This window comes from Rattus norvegicus, chromosome 1 (assembly GCF_021556685.1).
Source record: "Rattus norvegicus strain SHRSP/BbbUtx chromosome 1, alternate assembly SHRSP_T2T, whole genome shotgun sequence".
Lineage (NCBI taxonomy): Eukaryota > Metazoa > Chordata > Mammalia > Rodentia > Muridae > Rattus > Rattus norvegicus.
This window is the reverse complement of record NC_141534.1, coordinates 99,082,987-99,103,399: the sequence shown is the minus strand read 5'-3', so window position 1 is coordinate 99,103,399 and position 20,413 is coordinate 99,082,987. Positions and strand designations below refer to the sequence as shown.

General features: G+C 46.6%; 1 protein-coding gene, 1 long non-coding RNA gene and 1 other non-coding gene across 4 annotated transcripts in view; 2 read left to right on the top strand and 1 right to left on the bottom strand.

The window, feature by feature from the left end:
* The window catches only part of Wdr88 (WD repeat domain 88), a 39,469-nt gene extending 25,818 nt beyond the window's left edge, over nt 1-13,651 (top strand). For both annotated transcript variants that reach the window (NR_197268.1, NM_001432130.1), the window contains 4 exon segments: nt 3,212-3,294; nt 4,882-4,950; nt 11,899-11,991; nt 13,261-13,651. Coding sequence is in view for 1 of the 2 variants with exons in the window: in NM_001432130.1 (NP_001419059.1) it covers nt 3,212-3,294; nt 4,882-4,950; nt 11,899-11,991; nt 13,261-13,413 (398 nt within the window). In the remaining variant the exon portion in view is untranslated.
* On the bottom strand, nt 10,970-11,910 carry LOC134485109 (uncharacterized). Its single transcript, XR_015646335.1, has 2 exons — nt 11,265-11,910; nt 10,970-11,097 (listed from the first exon to the last, which is right to left on the bottom strand). It is a non-coding gene; the product is annotated as an uncharacterized LOC134485109 (long non-coding RNA).
* A 1,218-nt stretch (nt 13,652-14,869) lies between the features above and the next one.
* Trnat-agu1 (transfer RNA threonine (anticodon AGU) 1) lies at nt 14,870-14,943 on the top strand. Its single transcript has one exon. It is a non-coding gene; the product is annotated as a tRNA-Thr (tRNA).
* The last annotated feature ends 5,470 nt before the right edge of the window (nt 14,944-20,413 follow it).

Sequence of the window (20,413 nt, the reverse complement as noted above, 5' to 3'; positions counted from 1 at the left end):
AAGAGTGGGCTTGCCTTGTATATGTGTGAGAGACGCAGGGATTCCCCAGCCATTACACACATGATCAGTATCCTGTCTTAAGAACTGCTAAGGGATTTCTGAACACCCTTCCTGCTCCAGAAAGCAGGCTCTATCATTTATATTTGCTTGTTTATTAGCAGGGGCCATGCCAATCTTCTTTGCGTTGCTCCAACTTTGTGCGTGTAGCTGAGTGTGGTGGTACATACAGAGGGAGGGCAAGTGGGTCTTTCGTGAGTTTGGGGCCAGCCTGGCAAAGGAGGGGTCCAACAGAGAGACCTGCTTCCAAAACAAAACAAAACAATATACTTAGTGTCACATGTGTGTGTGTGTGTGTGTGTGTGCGCGCACGCGTGCACGCGCACGCGCGTGTGTGTATACACATATGTACGCAGTGCCTATGGAGACTAGAGGTATCAGATCCTCTGGAGCTGGAGTTACAGGCAGTTGCAAGCTGCCTGACACGGGTGCTGAGGTCCACACCCAGGTCCTCTCCAAGAGCAGTATGCATTCTTTTTTTTTTTTTTCTTTCTTTTTTTCAGAGCTGGGGACTGAACCCAGGGCCTTGCGCTTGCTAGGCAAGTGCTCTACCACTGAGCTAAATCTCCAACCCCAGCAGTATGCATTCTTAACCAGAGAACCGTCTTCTTCAGATCCACACTCATGCACTTTTGTTGATATTTTTTTTTTCTGTTTAAACTGTTAAACAAAGAGCCGGAGAGATGGCTCAGCGGTTAAGAGCACCAACTGCTCTTCCAGAGGTCCTGAGTTCGATTCCCAGCAACCACATGGTGGCTCACAGCCATCTGTAATGGGATCTGATGCCCTCTTCTGGTGTGTCTGAAGACAGTGACAGTGTACTCGTATAAATAAAAAGAAATAGATCTTTAAAGAGCCAAAAATAAATATACACACTGTTAAACAAGTGGAGTGATGATGTGCTGTTAAATTGCCTCCAAGGGCAGGAACACTGCACTCTGCTTCATGGAGAAAGCACTCCTCACACATGAGCTCCGCTGTGACCTGAGATACAGTGTTACTGGTTCCACACTGGTACTCAACAGTGCATGTTAGATAGGATGCCTTTACATAGAAATAGTGTATTGACTGATTAATTGATGAACGTATCCTGACTAAAGACTTGGTCTGTTTGGTTGGTGGTGGTTATCATTCCATTTTGCGTGTGCTTATGTGTGGGTGCATGCACGTGTGTATGCCTAGGGTTATATCAGGAATCATCCTCCGCTACTCTCTTGTCTCAATTATTGAGACAGGGTCTCTCAGTCAAACCCAGAGCTCACAGATCAGGTTAGTCTTACTAGCCAGCTTCTTCTAGGGGCTATCTCCTGTCTTCATCTTTAGGGGCTGGAATTTCAAGTAGGCTAACCTGCTCACCCAGCACTTGAGTAGGTTTCCGGGGATCTGAACTCCAGTCCTCAGGCTTCTGTGGTAAGTGTTTCAAACACGGATGGGGTTGGGGATTTAGCTCAGTGGTAGAGCACTTGCCTAGCAAGCGCAAGGCCCTGGGTTTGGTCCTCAGCTCCAAAAAAAAAAAAAAAAAAGAAAAAGAAAAACAAAAACAAAAACAAAAAAACAAACCAAACACGGAGCCACCTCCCTAGGTCCCTCTGTGTTTGTTTACTTGCTTTTGTTGTTGTTGTTGTTTTGCTTTCCCTTAAGTTTTGGGTTGTTTTTAAATTGAGAGGGCTCAGTGAGTAAAGTGCCAAATCTGGAAGAGAGAATGGATTCTCAAAAATTGTCCTTTGGCACCATGTGCATGGATGTGTACACACACACACACACACACACACACACACACAGAGAGAGAGAGAGAGAGAGAGAGAGAGAGAGAGAGAGAGAGAGAGAAAGAGAGAGAGAAAGAGAGAGAGAATAATAATTAACAAAACAAAATAAGGTCTGTTTCGTAGCCCAGGTTGGCCTCAGTATTATGACCCTACTGCCTCAGTCCCTTAAGTACTGGAATTATAATCCTTCAACACATGTCTAATGTGAGCACAGACTGGCAGGAATTTGACCCTGCACTGCTTCTAGGAGCCGTGCAGGACTGATCTGTTGACGTCACAGCTATATGGGACATAACTGCCCAGAGGAACAAAGGAAGGGTTCTGGCTGACTGGGCTATAAAGTGGAAACATAAGGGTCCTTTGGAAAGTCAGTTGTGTCAGATGGTGTTTCGCTGGGGCAAACTCATGAAGGAGTGTTTTCCTGAGGTGGACACAGGTGAAAGGCTAAGGCAGACTCGTGAAGAAATGTTTCGCTGAAGCAGACACAGGAGAAAGAATGTGAAAGGACACGTGATGAAAGGATTCTTGGCTAACAACACACACGTATTGGTCCGCCTTACACTGTGTAGTTGAGCTGCATTGCCGGACTCCACAGAAAGAAATGCACCGAAACACTTCTGATGGTGTGCTGCAGTTTCTTGCTGCGTCCAATTGACCGAGTGACGTCAGCCGAGACAGATGCACACGCTGAGGCAAAACGTGTTGAGCGAGACCCATGGAGGACAAGTGACATTTGAAGAGAGTCTAAAAGGACTTGATGGACAGTGATGGGGGCTGAGCTAGGCTTCCTTATAGAGACAGCTGTGCAACGCTTGTGGGTCTCGTGTCTTCTCTGATCGTTGCTTCACGGACAGAGGCACAGCGGAGAACTCCTGGTCGCTCCTGCTGATTCATGCCGAGGCTGTGGCCAGGCTGTCTCCATTAGGTAGTGCCACTGGTGGCGACTCGTGTTTGCTACCCCAAGTCTACCGAACTAGACCGCTGCCCTAGCTGCGAAGTGTTTGTGAGTGGATCGAGCTGCCGCTGGTAATCTGTGAGCTAAACTGCTGATTTCCAGACAACACAGAGGGGAGCTGCTCCAAAGAACCGTTTCTAAACAGGTCCACTTCTACCACACCCTTTCCTTTCCATTACCTCTGGTAGTGTGGTGGAGTAAAGGGGAGGTTAAAGCATTTAAGAACCATCATTTAAAAGTAGACATTGAGGAAAAAAAATTAAAGTTACAGGGCTTCATTGAGCCACACCAGGAAGGTGTCCCAGTGCCTTTGGCATAAGCTCCAGCAGTGCCTCACAGATGTCACCTTCAGCCCTACCACAGAGGAGAGGGAGCACTTGACAGAGGAAAAGGGCTCAGCAGCCACCATTACCACCCCCTCTTTGTGTTTCAGGCTCTTTTCTCATTTCTGGTGGATTTGACAAGACCGTGGCTATTTGGGATGTAGGAGGTGGCTACCGGAAGTTGTCATTGAAGGTACAAGTGTCCGCACAACATGATAAATCTCTGTGTGTGGTGTGCATGTGCGTGTGTGGCGTGGGGAGGCGAGCATGCATGTGCATGGGGATTGGGGTGGAAGGAGGTTACGATCTTACTATGTAGCCCAGGTTAGCCTCAAACTGTTACTATGTAGCCCAGGTTAGCCTCAAACTGGTGGTCTTTCAGTTTCAGCACCTCTAGTACTGAGGTGTGGTCCGCCACTCCTGGGGGCGTGGCATCTGAGACCGAGGCCAAGGCAATGGAACAGGGTACCTTCGAAGGGTACTGACTACCTCCATAGGGAAGGACAAAGACATCTAATCAGTAAATGAGCCACCAGCAGTGATGACAGAGAGAGAAAGATGATAGAAGGGTGTGACAGAGAGGCTTAGGGACTGACCCACAGGGGGAGAGCAGTGGGCCATCTAGTGGAGGCACTTGATTTGAGATCTCAGTAGACAAGCAAGGGCCTCGGGGAAAGGCACGCTAGGCAGATGAAACGGCAAAGCCCGGAACTAGGGAGGAGTCCAAAACCAGCAGAGTCTGACGCCGTCACGAGGACTTGTCCAGCCTTGGGGCTTCTGCCACCCACAGAGGAGCCCCGCGCCCAAGGCTCTCTAAAGTTGTCAGGGTCTTATCCAACATGGCAAGAGTTTAGGGCTGGACCCCTTTATGCCTGGTACAGTCTCTCCGGTGCTTTTTACTTTGAGTGCCTACACCCGTGACTCTCAGCCTCAGGGACCCTATGTCATCTATGCCCTCTTGAGTGGCACTTGTTCATCCCACCCCTACCCTCCACACGGCCAAGGCCAGTCTTTCTAAGCTGAGTTCTTCCAGGGAGTTTTCATGATAGCAAATAAGCAGCTTCACGCTGGTTGCTAACCCCACTGTCCTTCACACCCCTCTGCCCCATCCCGTCAGATGGCTCTGGTCTCTTCCCTGCTGAACACAGCACAGTGCACGTGTGGAGATCTTTGAGGAGTGGGCTTATCTCCTTCCACTTTTACCTGGGTCCCAGGGATGGAACTCAGGTCTCCAGGCTTGTGGTGGTGAGCGCTTTACCTGCTCTGTCACCTCCCTAGCCTTTTGATAAACGCTGCAACCTAATCTCTCCTGCTCCCTTTTTCTTACCCTGCTTAATTGCTCCTTTTTCGGTAAGTAAATGGCAGAAATGGTAAAAAAAAATGCCTAGGCAGAGCCCTAACCCATAAGCAGCGCCTGTCTCTTCCGGTTTTACAGTTCCTCACTGACTTCAGCTACCGTGGAAGCCCACAAAGACCCTCCCTGATAGAGCCTCTAAGAGGCACTTTGTCAAGCAGTAGGTGCAAGCAGACCTAAGACCAGATAGGAACATCGGTTTTTTATTTCCTCCCATTCTGCTGAGCCTTGCATATGGTTTAAAAACACACACACAGCACCTTCATCTCAGTACTATGACCGGTCTTTGTGGCTTGCATTCTGCCTTAAGCGTGGACGGGACCCAGCGTGTGCTGCAGGTAAGCAACAGAAGCTTGCTGGCTTTTTGTTTGTCTTGCTTTTCAAAAGCATTTCTCCTAGGTCTTTGTTAAATTATTTCTTGTTCAGGGCCACGAGGACTGGGTGACGGATGTTGCTATTAGCAACGACAAGAAGTGGATCCTCTCGGCTTCAAAGGTAAAAGCGACCAAGCTTTGGCTGGCTTAAGATGCCTAGCACATGTGTTAGTACTTGAGAGCAGAAGTGGTCATCCCAAGTATGAAATCCGGACCTGGGGTTGCATGCCCCAAGCCTGTAATCCCAGCATCCAGGAGGCAGAGGTAAGAAGAGGGCCATCGAGATGGTTTGTTAGGGAAAGGCACCTTCCACCAAGCCTGACTACCTGATTCCCAGGTCCCACAGAGTGGAAAGAACCGACTTTTGAGTGCTGTACTTAGATTGCCACACGCAAATTGTAGCAAGCGCCTGCCCGCTAGTCTCCAACAAGTAAATAAAGGGGTTTTGTTTTATTTTGTTTGTTTGTTTTTTCAAGATACGGCTTCTCTGTGTAGCTCTGGCTGTCTTTGAACTCGCTCTGTAGACCAGGCTGGCCTAGAGCTCAAGAGACCCTCCTGCCTCTGCCACCTGAGTGCCAGGACCAAAGGTGTGCGCCACCACTTGTGGCTCACACAGCAAAAAGAATTAAAAGGCAAAACCCTGGGGTTGGGGATTTAGCTCAGTGGTAGAGCACTTGCCTAGCAAGCGCAAGGCCCTGGGTTCAGTCCCCAGCTCCGAAAAAAAGAAAAAAAGAAAAAAAAAGGCAGAACCCCGTTTCTGTGCAGGCTCAGTTTAACTTAGTCTGTACTCAGGAGCTGCCCAGGGATACGGCACTCAGTCCTTTCTTCCGTCTGAGTCTGGGGATTGCCGGGTGGATCCGGTCTGTCCACCAATGCTTGAGTTTTTGCTGGAGAAGCCTGACCGGGCTTTGGAGGGCAGGCACCAGCTCACAGCTAAGCAGACTTGTCCTCTGGAGGCCCCAGATGGGTCATCCATTCTAGTGGCACACAACTGTCCCTCACCCAGAGGCTGTGCCAGGTGACAGTGTCAGAGGAATGGAGTTCCGCCTTGACATCTGACCTTCAATGGTACATTTTGTTGTGACTGTCAGAGGCCTCTAGGTCTGCGAAGCAGTGGATGAGACCCCACCTACCAAGCAGCTTTGCTTCGTGACAGGATCTTGCTGTGTAGCCCAGGCTAGCCCATAGCTGCAGGTCTCCTGCTTCAGCTTCCCGAGTGCTGAGACTGTATGTGTGTGCCACAGAGAGTGGCATAGGACAGACATCGCAGACTGAGAACCCATAGTAAACGCACACTAATGTGTGATGAAGATGTTACCTCTGTAACAGAAAGCCTGTCATTCTGTACATTTTACATCACTGCATTGGATTAATGCCGTCATTTAAAACAACAAGACGAGGTAGGTGACAGAGGAATGAATGGCAGGAGTGTATGAACAAATATGCTTAAGAAAACCATGAAAATACCGTGCTATAATAATGTTATTATATTATACAGCATTGTAATAGAACAATCATTATATAATAATACATTACACATAATATATTGTGATATGTATTATGTAGTAAATATGATATATTATATTCTAACATATAGTATAAATCATATTATGTATTATGATGTATCATTCGATTAATTAAATATCCAATAAGCATATCATAATTTTATATGTATATTATATAATAAATATCATACAATACATGGATGTTACACAAAATATAAGTATATAATTACAACGTTTTATTAGGTACTTGATTTTTGCAGGCTATATTATTATATATTCTTGCTTGATTGTTTGAGACAGGGTGTTACCATGTAGTCTAGGCTAGCCTCAAACTCATGATCCTCCTCCCTGTGTTCCCAAGTGCTGGATTATAGATGTGTCCACTGTATCCAGTTATTAAATACTTAAGCTATGTAGATACAAGACTACTTTATGAAGAGGACATAAACACAGTGAGTAAACAGAGGCTACTTACATTCCATTTCTTGAAATGTAGCCACCTATGGTAGTACACATGTGCAATCGCAGCTCCCCGAGTGTTGTATGTATTCAATAAAGTCCTTATGGAAGTGTCAGTAGCTCCCCTTTCCCCTCCCCCGTCCCCTTCCACATGAATTTCACGTCCATAAGGAACCCATGGGGTCTTTGAGTACCTGAATGGTAATATTCTCAGTAATGTAATTGATGGGCACATACTTCCTGAAGTTCAAGCTCAACTAGATCATAATTAACATGCTAACCGGCACCAGGACAGATAGATGCCTCAGTGGGACAGACAGGCAGACCTATCAATAAGCCACGACTTACATGGGCTGATTATTTTGTGCCCCTAATGGAGAAGGGATAATCTTCCCCACACATGGCGGTAGGAAAACCGGATATTTACAAGCAAACAAATGAAACTGTGCCCTTTCCTTATATCACATGCAGTTGTCTTTCCGTATCTGTGGGCATCAACTAACTTGAAATATAAAAAAACAAGAAACAAAAAGCATCCTCAGCATAGTGGGGAATATCTTTACTCCAACACTCAGGAGACGGAGGCAGGTGGATCTCTGCATTCAAGGCCAGCCTGGCCTACATAGTGAGTTTCAGACCAGCCAGGGCTACACAGTGAGAACCTGTAAACTAACTCTCTCTCTCTCTCTCTCTCTCTCTCTCTCTCTCTCTCTCTCTCTCTCATTCACCTGCTTGTCTGTCTTTCTGTCTGTCTGTCTAACCTATCTAGATATAGATATAAGCATACCACATATTTTTAAAACTAAGCTAAATAAAACTCAATCTATACTGGCCACACAGAGAACTTGTTCCCTTGACTCCCAAACAATAGTCCGTTTGGAGTTTCTCAGGCATTATATGCAATCTAGAGATGATTTAAAGAGTATAGGCATATATGTAAATTTATGCAAATTTGATGCGGTTTATGCAGGGGACACGAGCCTCTACCAGTTTTTTTTTTTCTCCATCTTTATTAACTTGGGCTCTACCAGTTTTGGTATTCTTCATTGTGGGAGGTCTGGGAACAACTTCTTACGTACATCAAGGGACCACTGTACAAGATAAAATGTATCAAAGACCTAAACTGATGAGCTAAAATTTTAAAAATACGAAGGAAACGTTTGAGAGAATTTTTGATAGTCTGGGTTTGCAGTGCGTTCAAGAGTTTGACAGCAAAGCACAGGAAATGTAGAGCCAGAGGGGTGACTCAGTGGTTAAGAGCACTAGCTGCTCTTACAGAGGACGCAGGTTCAATTCCCAGTACCCATACGGTAGCTCACAATCATCTGTAACTCCAGTTCCAGGGGATCTGATGTCCTCCTCTGGCCTCCAGAGGCTCCTGCATGTACAGTTAAGAATACCTAACAATACTTAAAGCAAGGAAACAAATAGGAATTTTTAAAAATTTGAATTCATCAAAATGAGTAACTGTGCACAGTGGGACACACATATAATCCCAGAACTTGGGAGCCTGAGGCAAAACGGAGCGTTCCAGATCAGCCCGGGATGCACAGAGAAACCCTGTTTCTCAAATCAAACCAAATAACTCCAAATAGTTGTGTGTGTGTGTGTGTGGTAAACATTATATACATTTGTGTTATTATTCATTTTGTTTGCATTGCTTTTTGAAGATAGAACCTCAAGTGTCCCAGTTTGGCTTTAAACTTAGCAGAGTTCCTGGTCTTCCAGCACACACACACACACACACACACATACACACACACATACACACACATACACACACATACACACACACATACACACATACATACACACATACATACACACATACATACATACACACACATACACACATACACACACATACACACACCCATACACACAACACACACATACACACACATACACACACATACACACACATACACACAACACACACATATACACACATATACACACATACACACACATACACACACATACACACACATACACACATACACACACATACACACACACACACACACACGCACACACACACACACACCAATGCTGGGATTACTTAGCCCAGGATGACCTGGTCCTCCAGCCTCCACCTCCCAGACACTGGGATTACAGGTCTGTGTTGCCACACTCAACTTTATTACCTTTTTTTTTTTCTACTCTCATCCTCGATACATTTTAAAGTGAGAGATATCCTTGTCACATACCTTAAAAATATAAATTTCTGACAGGCTAACATTTTAAAATCATTTCAAAAGCCAGAAATGCTGACGGCCACACCGTAGACATATGTTCACGGAAGATGTTACCTTCCATTTCTAGAACAAAAATTCATTGCGGGGCTGGAGAGATGGCTCCGTCGATCACGGACTTGCCACACAAGCATGAGGGCCCAGGCTTGGATCCCAGAACCCACATAAAAGCAAGATGCTCTGCCTAATGCCAGCCCTGGGGTAGGAGCGAGGCAGGCTCCCCACTTAACTTCCCATTTGCTTTGGTAGAAAGCTTACCTTACCCAATGAATGGCATTTGACGAAGTTTACATTTGCACCGTGTGTTAAATGTGCAGATGAGTTAGAACAGTCAGATTTGGAGCCTGAAGTGACGGCACAGGCCTTACACCCCAATGCTCCAGAGGCAGAGTTCAAGGCCAGCCTGGTCTACAGATCAAGTTCCAGAACAGCCAGGGCTACATGGGCAAACCCTGCCTTGAAAAATGAACAACAAACAAAATTACAGCAACAAATCTGGTCTGAATTCAGGTAGTTCTTAGCGAGCTTTTCTTTCGGCTTTCTGCATTTTCATTAAAATCTTCCCAGGAAGCCTGGAAGGTATCTGAAACGCCCACGTTTGGAATCAAAGTATCTAGAAGCCGATGGGTGACTTTAAAATACAATACATGCATTGCCTCTGTGTGTGTGTGTGTGTGTGTGTGTGTGTGTGTGTGTGTGTGTGTATGTGTGTGTGTGTGCCAGCCATGTGTGTTCAGTGCCTTCAGAGGGCAGAAAGGAGAGTAATTGTGGGTGCTGGGAACCGAAATCCGGTCCTTCGTAAGAGCAGTGAGTGCCCTTAACCACTGAGCCTTCTCTCCAAGTCATCTTTGTTTGCTGGTTCTTTGGTTTTCTGAGACTTCTCATGGTGGGGTCCTTGTAGCCTGGGCTGACCATGTCACCAGGACTTGACAAACTACTGTCGAAAGTGATTATTGATAAAACCTGGCTCTTCTCCTGTGTAGCTGTTCTCCAAATTTCAGCATCTGTCTCTCTAAGACATTTAACCGTTTAATTAAGAAGCGTGACACATGTCAAGCAGATGCTATTGCCACTGAACCAAATGGGCAATAATAAACAGGTCGGACTTCAGGCTTTACAGCTCCACGGGATGCACAGCAAAGACAGGGAATCTCACTGGGGCAAAAGTCAAGGCTACTAGAAAATTGCCTTTCTTTTCAGAATTATCTTTATTAGTATGTAAAAAAGTCCAGAGTTCACAATGTTGTGTGAACTCCCAAGTCTGGCTTGTCACTCAGTTGACCATAAACTGTAAGTCTCCTGCCTCGGGCTCCCCAGTGCCGGGATTACAGGTGTGTACCACCTTGGTTACTTATTTATTGTACATTCCTTGAGTTTTGTTAAACATGGGCCATGCATCCGTCATTACAGGAGCCTATAGAATCATAGAATAATTTTACTGCCTGAAAGAACCTTATTCTCTGATTTATTCAGCTTCCCCTTTCCTCTAGAGTACCCACCAGCCACCATTTCTATTTTTTTTTCTTTTTCTTTTTTTCGGAGCTGGGGACCGAACCCAGGGCCTTGTGCTTGCTAGGCAAGCACTCTACCACTGAGCTAAATCCCCAACCCCCCACCATTTCTATTTTAACTGTCACTCACACACACACACACACACACACACACACACACACACACTACACCACACCCACATACCACCCAGAAGACCTGCAACATCTAATGCACATACTACGCACAGCAGACACAACACATACTACACACAACATACCTACATACAGTACATGCGACCCAACACATAGGACACACAACATACCTACACACACTACATACAATACGGACTACACATGCTATACACAATGCACACGACAATACCACACCCAACATATTCCACCCAGAATACAGCACACGTACACAAATGTAACTCTCACCTCAAAGGTGAGAAGGGATAGTTTATTCTGAAGTCAAAGATGAGTGACCGCAGCAGACAAATAAAGAACCAGGTTACGCCAAATTCCGTGCTCCACCGCGGTAACAGTTTTTGTCAAGCTTCTATAATAGTGGAACAAGGGATACCATAAATCATTCCCAAACTGACTAATGGAAGGTCACGGATAACAGGGAGGACTCAACCACAGGCCGTAGCTCCTACTGGGCAGTGCTTAGCTTTTTCAGTTGTTAGACGTGAGGTGTCCGTTTGTACATTCCAAAGAACTTACCTCACAGCCACAGAGGCAGCAGATGACGTCAGAGGTGGGTCATGAAGGGCTATCAGAGGTGCTAAGGCGGCTTGTGAAGATCTGGCTCTGGACTTGCAACATTCCAACCTCTCCAAGTCCTTAGAGTTCTCATCAGCTAATGAGCTGGCGGAAGGCTTAGTGGAAGGTGTGGGTTTTTGTTATTTGTCTTTCCAGGAACTTGTGTCCAATTTCGATCTGCAGTATTTGCTTTCCTGGAATGCTTGAGAGATAAAATTCACAGCCTGTAGCCTTTCCAGACCGTCTTCTTTTGCTCCACAATACATGGCTTTGTGTCTCTATGCCTCTGGGAGGTTTGGCAGCTCCTCTATTCTGAACACAGAATGCTATCCCATGGCACAGCTGCACCACAGGTCTTCATGTAGCCCAGGCTGGCCCTGAACTCCTGATCCTCCTGCCTCTCCTCCTCATGTGCTGGGGTTACAGGCGTGTGGCATTGTACTTGGCTCTTGTGATGCTGGGGGACGGAGAGTCCTATACTCTACCGGCCGTGCTACCACAGTCTTCACAGTGGTTTGCTTTGTTTTGTTTTGTTTTTTGTTTTGTTTGCCTGTCTGTTTTTGTGACTCCTGGCTTACTGTTTAACTTGTTTTAGGACAACTCCATGAGACTATGGAATATTGAAGAAATCGACAAAATTCCTTTGGTTTCTGAGAACAAAAGGGCCATGGGCTTAAAGGTCAGGCAGGTTGGTATGAGGTAAAATCAGTCCCAGGAACCTTCTGCCCATCTACACCAATTCAGCATATTCCCTGAGCAAACATTTATTCGACCCCTGGAGACACAGTCACAAACAAACAGTGGGATCCCAGCCTTGTGGGTGCTTAAGTCCTAACGGACAAGACAAGTGTATAGAAAACAAAGAAAGCGGCCCCATGGTGAGTGACAGGAGAAGATGACACAGGAGGGAAAGGGTGTGTTGGGGTCTTTACCTTCTTTATTTATTTTGTTCTCCGAGACAGGTTTTTGCTACAGTTCCTAGGCTGGCCTGAGACTTTATTCTTCTAAGTGCTGGGGTTATAAGTGTGCATACACTTGTCTGTCTGACTGTCTGTTAGTTGTAGGATGGAACACGAGGCTTTTTCACATCCTGGGCACACACCCTCCCATTGAACTGCACTCCTAACCTCCATAATTACTTTATTTTATTTTGGAGACAGCGCATCTCATTGTGTAGCCCTGGCTGGCCTGGACCTAGCAATGTAGAGCAGGCTGGACTCGAATCCCACCTGCCCCCATCTCCTGAGTGCTGGGATTAAGGGTGTGCTTCCTGCCGGCGACTGTGTGTGCGTGCTCATGTGTGAGTGTGTTTATGTGTACGTGTGTATGTATATGTATCTATGGAGTGTGTGTGTGTGTGTGTGTGCGTGCTCAACACTAAAACAACATATACACATTTTCTCTCCCTCCTCCCCCCCTCTCTGGGCATCGGGGGTGGGAGGGTGGGGGGGATTAGGGGGGTGGGTGTTGGTTGGGGAATGTAGCTCAGTGGCCTAACACATTCAAGGGCCTGAGTTTAATTCCTGCTACTGAAAAACAAAAACAGTTCCTTACCTGCTTGTCTTGCTTCTTTCTAACCCTCTGCTCTGTAAGCCGGCTGTCCTCAGCATACCAAGGACTCAGAGCACCCCTTGGGTCCTACAGTTCCACTCTGGACCACTCTGAACAAGACAAGAGCTGGACACAAACCCCACCTTCCTCCTCCCAAGCATGTGGCTACATGAGGGTCAGCCCTGGCTACCCTCCTAGCTTTGGAGGGAAGGCTGGGCAGCACCCACCCATGTTTGATGCTCCCAATCCTCCCCGGGTAGTTTTTGGGGGGAGAGACTCCAGAGAGGGAAGGACTTGCCTTGGTTCCATCCAGGCTGTCTGTGGTGGGGTACGGGATTCCACACTCACAGTCTGATCTCCTCTGACCTGCACATCGTCTCTGTTTCTTGAAAATGTCCCACCACAGTGCAGGAATTGTGACCAGCTTTTCTCCGTCTTAGAGAGTGACGTTTATTCTCAACTCTCCAACACATGTCTGTTCTGCCGGAGAGAAAAGAAGAGCTTATCATCTAGTTCTTCGTCGTTGTCGTTATCATCACTGGAGAGGCTCTGCATATGACGCCTGCTGAGCCCTTCGAGTGCTTGAGGACAGACCACCTGCTACACAGCCCAGCCCGCAGTGTTCTTCAGGGCTCTGTTCTGAGCTCCCCTCCCAGAATGCACCTGCCAGACTGAGGCAAGGGCCAGGCCCCCAAATAGACTGTCAGCATGGTCTGCCTCTCTGCCTACCGCAGAACCCTTTCAGAGGGGAGCACTGTTAGTTTTAATATAGAATAAATCTTGATTCCTCTGGAAAACAAGTGTGTGGGGGAATTGTACATACAGTTTTTCTATTTCGGAGCTTTATAACCTGATCTTCATCTCATTTTTGCCACTGGAACTGGCATGTGTACTTCATGAACATGCTTGTTAAGGGAATATGATGCGTCAGGGGGTGGGGGTGTGTGTGCACACTCTGCAGATGGCAAGGCATTGTGACCGCTATGGTTTGAATACGGTTTCTCCCTTCCGGGTTCAAGAGCTAGGAGCTTGGTCCTGTATCTAATGGCGCTGAAGGGTCTTCTCAGGTTGTGGTTTCCTTTCTCCTCGTGTATTTGAGTGTATGTATGCGTATGTATCTATGTATGTATGTATGCATGTATGTGCCTCATGTATGCAGTGCTCACAGAGTCCAAAAGATGGAGTTAAGATTTCCTGGAACAGACAGTGGTGAGCTGCCATGTGGATGCTAGAAATTGAACCTTGGGCCTTCTTAAGCACTGAGCTAGCTCTTCATCTCACCGCTAGATAGTTTTGAGGCCTCTTTCGTCACTAAGACCTCGGTGAGTGTATTTGTCACCTTCTTAGCTCTGGGGACACCTAGGTCATTACGTTTCTGTGCAGGTTGCATTTATTTTTGCATAGATGAGTTCAGCAAATGAAATCTGCTGGAGTAAAGCCAGAGGAATCCATTAGTAGTGCTGCTTGACTTTGTTGTCAAAGGGACGGTTGGCATGGAAACCCCTGAGTGACTAAGGAAAATCTGTTTGGGGAGGGCTGGGACTTGAGCATAAAACAGAAACTTCTACACATCCTGCAGGTTCTTCGAATCGTCCAGAGCTCCTCTCAGGATCTCTAGCTGGTTCCAAGAGAAGGAGTCCAGAAGTTATGGGCCTGGGCTGACAAGGATGGCCGCAGCTCACTTGAGATGACATCCAAGGCAGCACTGGGAGGTTCTGGGGTAGCTGGGGGCTCCGCTGCGATTCCCAGAGTCACACTCAGCCGACGAACTCTCTGACCGGCAGAAGATAAAGCTCAAAAAGTGACGCTATGGCCCGGAAATCAGGGCCACCGTACCCCGCCCACTCCGCGAAGCCTATTTAAATCTCCAGCGTTGCTTTGGGCTTCGGAAGCCTGTTCAAGCGAGAAACGTACCGCGCATGCGCTCCCCTGCCCGCGCAGAAACGTGTACGCATGAGCAAAGCTCATGAAGTCACTAGAAATGGGAACTGGTTTCTCGCACTGGCCGTGCGGGCGGCGCCGTGGCTTAGTTGGTTAAAGCGCCTGTCTAGTAAACAGGAGATCCTGGGTTCGAATCCCAGCGGTGCCTCACGCTGAGCGTTTGCGGTCCATTTTTTGCGCGACGTTCGTGAACGCTCTCCCAGAATCGTTCTTCTGTCAGCCAGGAAGACATTTTAGCTGAAGACTTTGTCATGTTCCCTTCTAGTCTTTGCCTCTTGAGGTCAGCCAAATAGCTGTCCCCGAGTGCTCCCACCGGGCTTAACAGTCTCGACAGCCTCTTGGCCTCGCTGAGCACTGTAAAGAATGCTTTTTTTTTTTCCTACCGGAATCCGCGCAGTGGGTACCAACCCTCTGCGTACTGAGGTCAGCTTGGTGAGGCCGAGTGAGGTTCTGTAGCGTCAAATTCGATCAGTCAATCTGCATCTACAGAATGCATTTAAAAAAAAAAAGTGGCTAGGTCCTCTAGTGTGGGGCCCGACCCTAGGGCCTGGGCTGTGGTTGCCAAGAGCCGGGACGCCACAGGCACTTGGTTGTTCCTTGAAAGCATTTGCGTTTGGAAGGTGGGGAGGCTTTGGAAGGTGAGGAGGCTTTGAAGTATTAAAGAATGTTCCTCGGGGATAAACCCAAGTGCAAACAAAACACAGAATGATAAACTCAGTGAGCTTTAGAAAATGCACGAGTCACATAAGGCTGTGACTCCTAATACAGAAACTTTGACTCACAATTGAGGTACAACCTTAGAAATCATTTAAAACCATCTTAAGGACTCTTAAGGACGGGTGAGACAGCTCAGTGAATAAAAGTCCTTGATGCCAATCCTGAACATTCTGAGTTCAATTCCTGGGTCTAACAGGGTGGAAGGTGAGAATTAACCCCCGAAAATTGTCCTCAGGCCTGAGGGTCCACATGCATGCTGCAGCTCACGTATGACCACAAATATGTTCACAGCATGTAAATGTAATAGGAAAAAAAAGCCCTAAGCTGAAAAGTGACAAAGCATTAAGCCACACAGGGAACACACGTGAGTTTCTGGTTAGATAAGGCAGCATGCGGAAAAACGCACAGTGCTGGGAAAAAGATGTCTGCCGCCGCTGCACGGCTATTTGAGAGGGCGTGGGGACTTCTTTCTAGCTGGGGAAAAGACTAACAATTAAAAACACTGATTTCTGGTTTGGGGATTTAGCTCAGTGATAGAGCGCTTGCCTAGGAAGCTCAAGGCTCTGGGTTCGGTCCCCAGCTTTGAAAACTATGGGTCTGGACTTATTGTTTGTTAGTTTTGGTCAGTTCCTGGCCCTTTGCAACTTGGTTCATTTGGTCAAGGACAACAGGTCCATTCAAATGAATCCAGTTACTGAAGGCCTGATTGGAACACACGTTTGAGTCTTTCTGGGGTTTAGTTCTAGCTTGCTCTATCAGCCCTGGGGTTTGGAGCACTTGCCTGTTGGATGCTGTTTTATGGTTTGAGATGAAAATGTGTCTCCCCCGATCCAGTGACCAGCGTGCTCCGCTCTGGTGGTGGTGTTCGGGAGGAGACTTTGGGAGGTGGGGCCTAGCAGAGGGCAGTAGGTCAGTGGGGTCGGTGCTTGTTTTGTCTCCTTAATCCTCTTTTTAAGTAATTGCATGTGCTCTACAATAGTGAAAAGCTAAGTCGGGACCAATCAGAGATGTTGGTAGGCACTTGAGTCTGAGGGAGGCTCAGCTCTAAAAGAAAGCCTTTGTGAGTCATAGCTGCACAGGGACAGAGGACCTGGAAGACATCTGGTTGGCTGGACACTCCCCCCCTCAACCTCCTAAGCAGTAAGCAAAGCTAGAAAAGAGAATCAGGCTTGTCCTGACCCACCTGCATGGGTCTTCCTGCCTCAGGGCCTTTTCGTTCACCGTGGTGGGGGCTCAGAATGCTGTTTCCCAGGTCATCTGTGGGGAAACTCATCCCATCAACGATCCTTCAGCCAGCGTGTCATCTCTCGGAAGAATTGTCACCACCTTGGCCCAACCCCTCCGAGGCCACCAATGAAGCCTCTTCTTTATTCATGGGGTCTCATTATATTGTCACCCCAAACAACACAGCACAAATGGGAATGGCTTCGGCAGCCCTTCTGTGAGACCTACCTGAAAGAGCTTTGTAAAAATGTAAAACAACGTTTTACTTCAAACTGAATTTTGGTGTATGTTGTAAATAATTTTATAAAATGTTGTTTGTGTCAATGTGTATTTGGTTTATCGCAGTTAGTTTTTAAATCAATAGATTTTTCTCTCTCAGATTTAACTTCTAGTGTCTTCCGTGTTGACTTTGCCATGATGATAATGGACTGATGCCCTGAAACTGTAGGACAGCCTCAATTAAATGTCTCCCTTTATAAGAGTTGCCTTGGTCGTGGTGTCTCTTCACAGCAAAGGAAACCCTAAGACAGAAATTGGTATCAGGAGTGGGGTACTGTTGTAATAGGCCTGACGATACTTCTGTTTTTATTACACTGAGGGTAATTTGAATTTGGGGGAGTTTCGGAGGAGAAGAATTTTAGGATGTGGCCTAGAGACTCTTCTTGTGATATCTTGGCAAAGAATATGGCAGCCTTTTCCCCTTCTCTGAAAAGTCTGCCTGAGGCTAAACTGAAGAGTTTTGGTTGGTTTAGGAAATTTCAAAACAGTCTAGTATTGACTCTGTCCTGTGGTCCTGTTCTTACTTACGAAGATCTGTAATGAAACAGAGCAAGCTGAGCAAGGAAAGCTACAGAATATACATTGAGGAGAATGGGGCACCGGGAAGTGGAGGGGAGCTAAGTCCTATGTTTAAGGAGATAAAACAGAGTAAAAGAAAACCTGATGGGCTGGAGAGAAGGCTCAGCGGTTAAGAGCACTGACTGTTCTTCCAAAGGTCCTGAGTTCAAATTCCAGCAACCACATGGTGACTCACAGCCATCCATAATGAGATCTGATGCCCTCTTCTGGTGTGTCTGAAGACAACTACAGTGTACTTATATATAATAAATAAATAAATCTTACACTTGATCTTAGCCAAAAGGCCGAGAAGCGATAAATAAATCTTAAAAAAAAAAGAAAACCTGATAAATGAAATAAAGGAAGTGGTGACCTCAAGGCAAGACCCCACCCAACTAAGCTTCCAACTTGTAAAAAGGAATTAGAGAGCTAGTTTCAGAATGGCCAAGCTTAGGCAGCAAAGGAAACCATCGAAAACAAAGTTTGAGAAGATGTAACTGAATGAATGGGGGTGGGGCATGTTCTAGCCTCGGCAAGCAGCAGAACTTGCCAGCTTTGGTCACATGGTTCTGGCTTTAGAGTCAAGGATAGAAGAAGGGGTTATGGAATCTCTGTGACTAAGGAACGCCTCGGAGGCCAGGCACTTGTCAGGGATGTCCTGGCATGAAGACCCAAAGAGACCATTGTGCGAAACTGTGAAGATGAAGCCTGGATAGCCTTGGAGACCCCAAGACGTTGGAGATGTCAGAATTTGCCAAGGAAAGCAGCTAACAGAGAGTGGAGTCAGCCCAGGAGAGAGAAGTGTGTGCAGTCAACAGAGATGAGAGGAGTTGGGGATCTGAAGAGCACTTTGACATCAGACACGGAGATGCAGAGTTTGGAGTTTGCCCTGATTGTTTTTAGTCTTGCTTTGGTCCAGGATTTCCTCACTATGCTCCCTCCTCCATTTGGAATGGTAATGTATATATTCTGTGCTGTCATATATTAGAAGTATGTGGTTATGGTTCAGATTTTATAGGGGATTACAGTTAGGAGATTGCATGAGACTCAGAAGAAACTTATTCCCAGGGCTGAGATTGTTATAGACTATGGGGACTTCTGAAGTTGAATTAAATGCACTTTGCAATATATATATATATATCAGGAAGTGGAATGTAGTAGTTTGAATAAAACTGGCCTCCATATCGAAGGTGTGATCGTGTTGGAGGAAGCATGTTTCAGTCTCTCCCTGCTGCCTGATGATGATCTGGATATAGAACTCTCAGAAGATATATACTTCTCCAGAACCATGTCTGCCTGCACACGGACCTGCTTCCCACCACAATGATAATGGACTAAAGATCTGATCTGTAAGTCAGCCCCAATTACGTATTTTCCTTTATAAGAGTTGCCACGGTCATGGTGTCTCTTCACAAAACCCAAACTAAGATAGTAATTTTTTTTCCTTTTCTTTTTTTTCGGAGCTGGGGACCGAACTCAGGGCCTTGCGTTTGCTAGGCAAGCGCTCTACCACTGAGCTAAATCCCCAACCCCTAAGATAGTAATTTTAAAAAAGATTTAAAATTTTCTTTCATGCCTGTGTTTATATTGTCTGCGATCCCTGTACATGCAGTACCCAAGGAGGCCAGAAGAGGGGGCCAGTGTGGTAAAGATGGAACCCTGATCCTCCATAGAAGTAGCAACCGCACTTAACTACTGAGCTGTCTTTCCAGCCCCCAGGAAACTCTGAGACTTCTGCGATAGAACGTTTGAGAATCACTGTTTAAATGTAAAGCCTTTTAAAAATATTTGTTTTATTACATTAGTGTGAGTGTGTTGCACGCACGTGTGCAGTACATGGTCTGACACATGGTAGCTGTGGCGTGGTTGCCAACTGCAGTCTCTTTCGCTAGTAGAAAACTGGGGGCACACTTCTCAGCCAGGTTTAAGACCCTATGAGTTTAGTTTTTATTGTGGTAAGAGACATATAACATGAAATTTACTATTTTAATCATTTTTTTACACTGTACTGAGAATCAAATGCTAGACAAGAACTTGGCTACTGAACTACTAAGCCACACCTCCCCAGGGGAATTCTTACCATTCTCACTGAGGTGAGACCCCTCACTGGGGGATTCTAAGCGGATGCTCTACCCTGAGCCACACCCCCAGCCCCTCCCTGGAGGATTCTAGACAGGGGCTCTACCACTGAGCCACACCCCCAGCCCCTCACTGGGGGATTCTAACCGGATGCTCTACACTGAGCCACACTCCTAGCAAATCTTCTTTTGAATACTTCTGCAGAGCTTGCTTGGCTCAGCTCCTGAACACACAGCTAAGGCTGGCTGCAGGTGAGAGTCGTCAAACAGGCCCTGGGTTCCACGTGTCAGCTCCACCCACCCCAAAGAAAGCAAAAGGAAAAGGTGGTTGAAAGGGGGAAAGGAACTCAAGGAGCAAAGCTGTGGGGGGAAGGAGAGAAGCTCGCATTTCTGCATTTCTGTCCATCTTCAGAGGTCCTGATATAAGCCTTAGGTTTCAGCAGAGCAGGAAGAAGAGCAGAAGGTGCAGAAGTAAGCAGTTCTGGTCTGTCCCGTCAGCCCAGTCAGTCACGGTCTGGCCTGTCTGCTCCTTGCCTCTGTTCTGGTTCTGCAAGGTTCTGAGTTCTTATTGCTTGAGGGGACTCACTTGAGAAGATTACCGGGCAGGGTGGGGAGGGGTTATCTTTCCAAGAGGGGCCATTTGAGGATCAGGGATGGAACACTGTAGGAGTTGAGTTGTTTCTTTGTTTCTTTCTTTCTCCCCCAGCTTTGTTTCTTTGTTTCTGTCTGCCTGTCTGTGTTTTGAAACCCAGTCTGAACTCA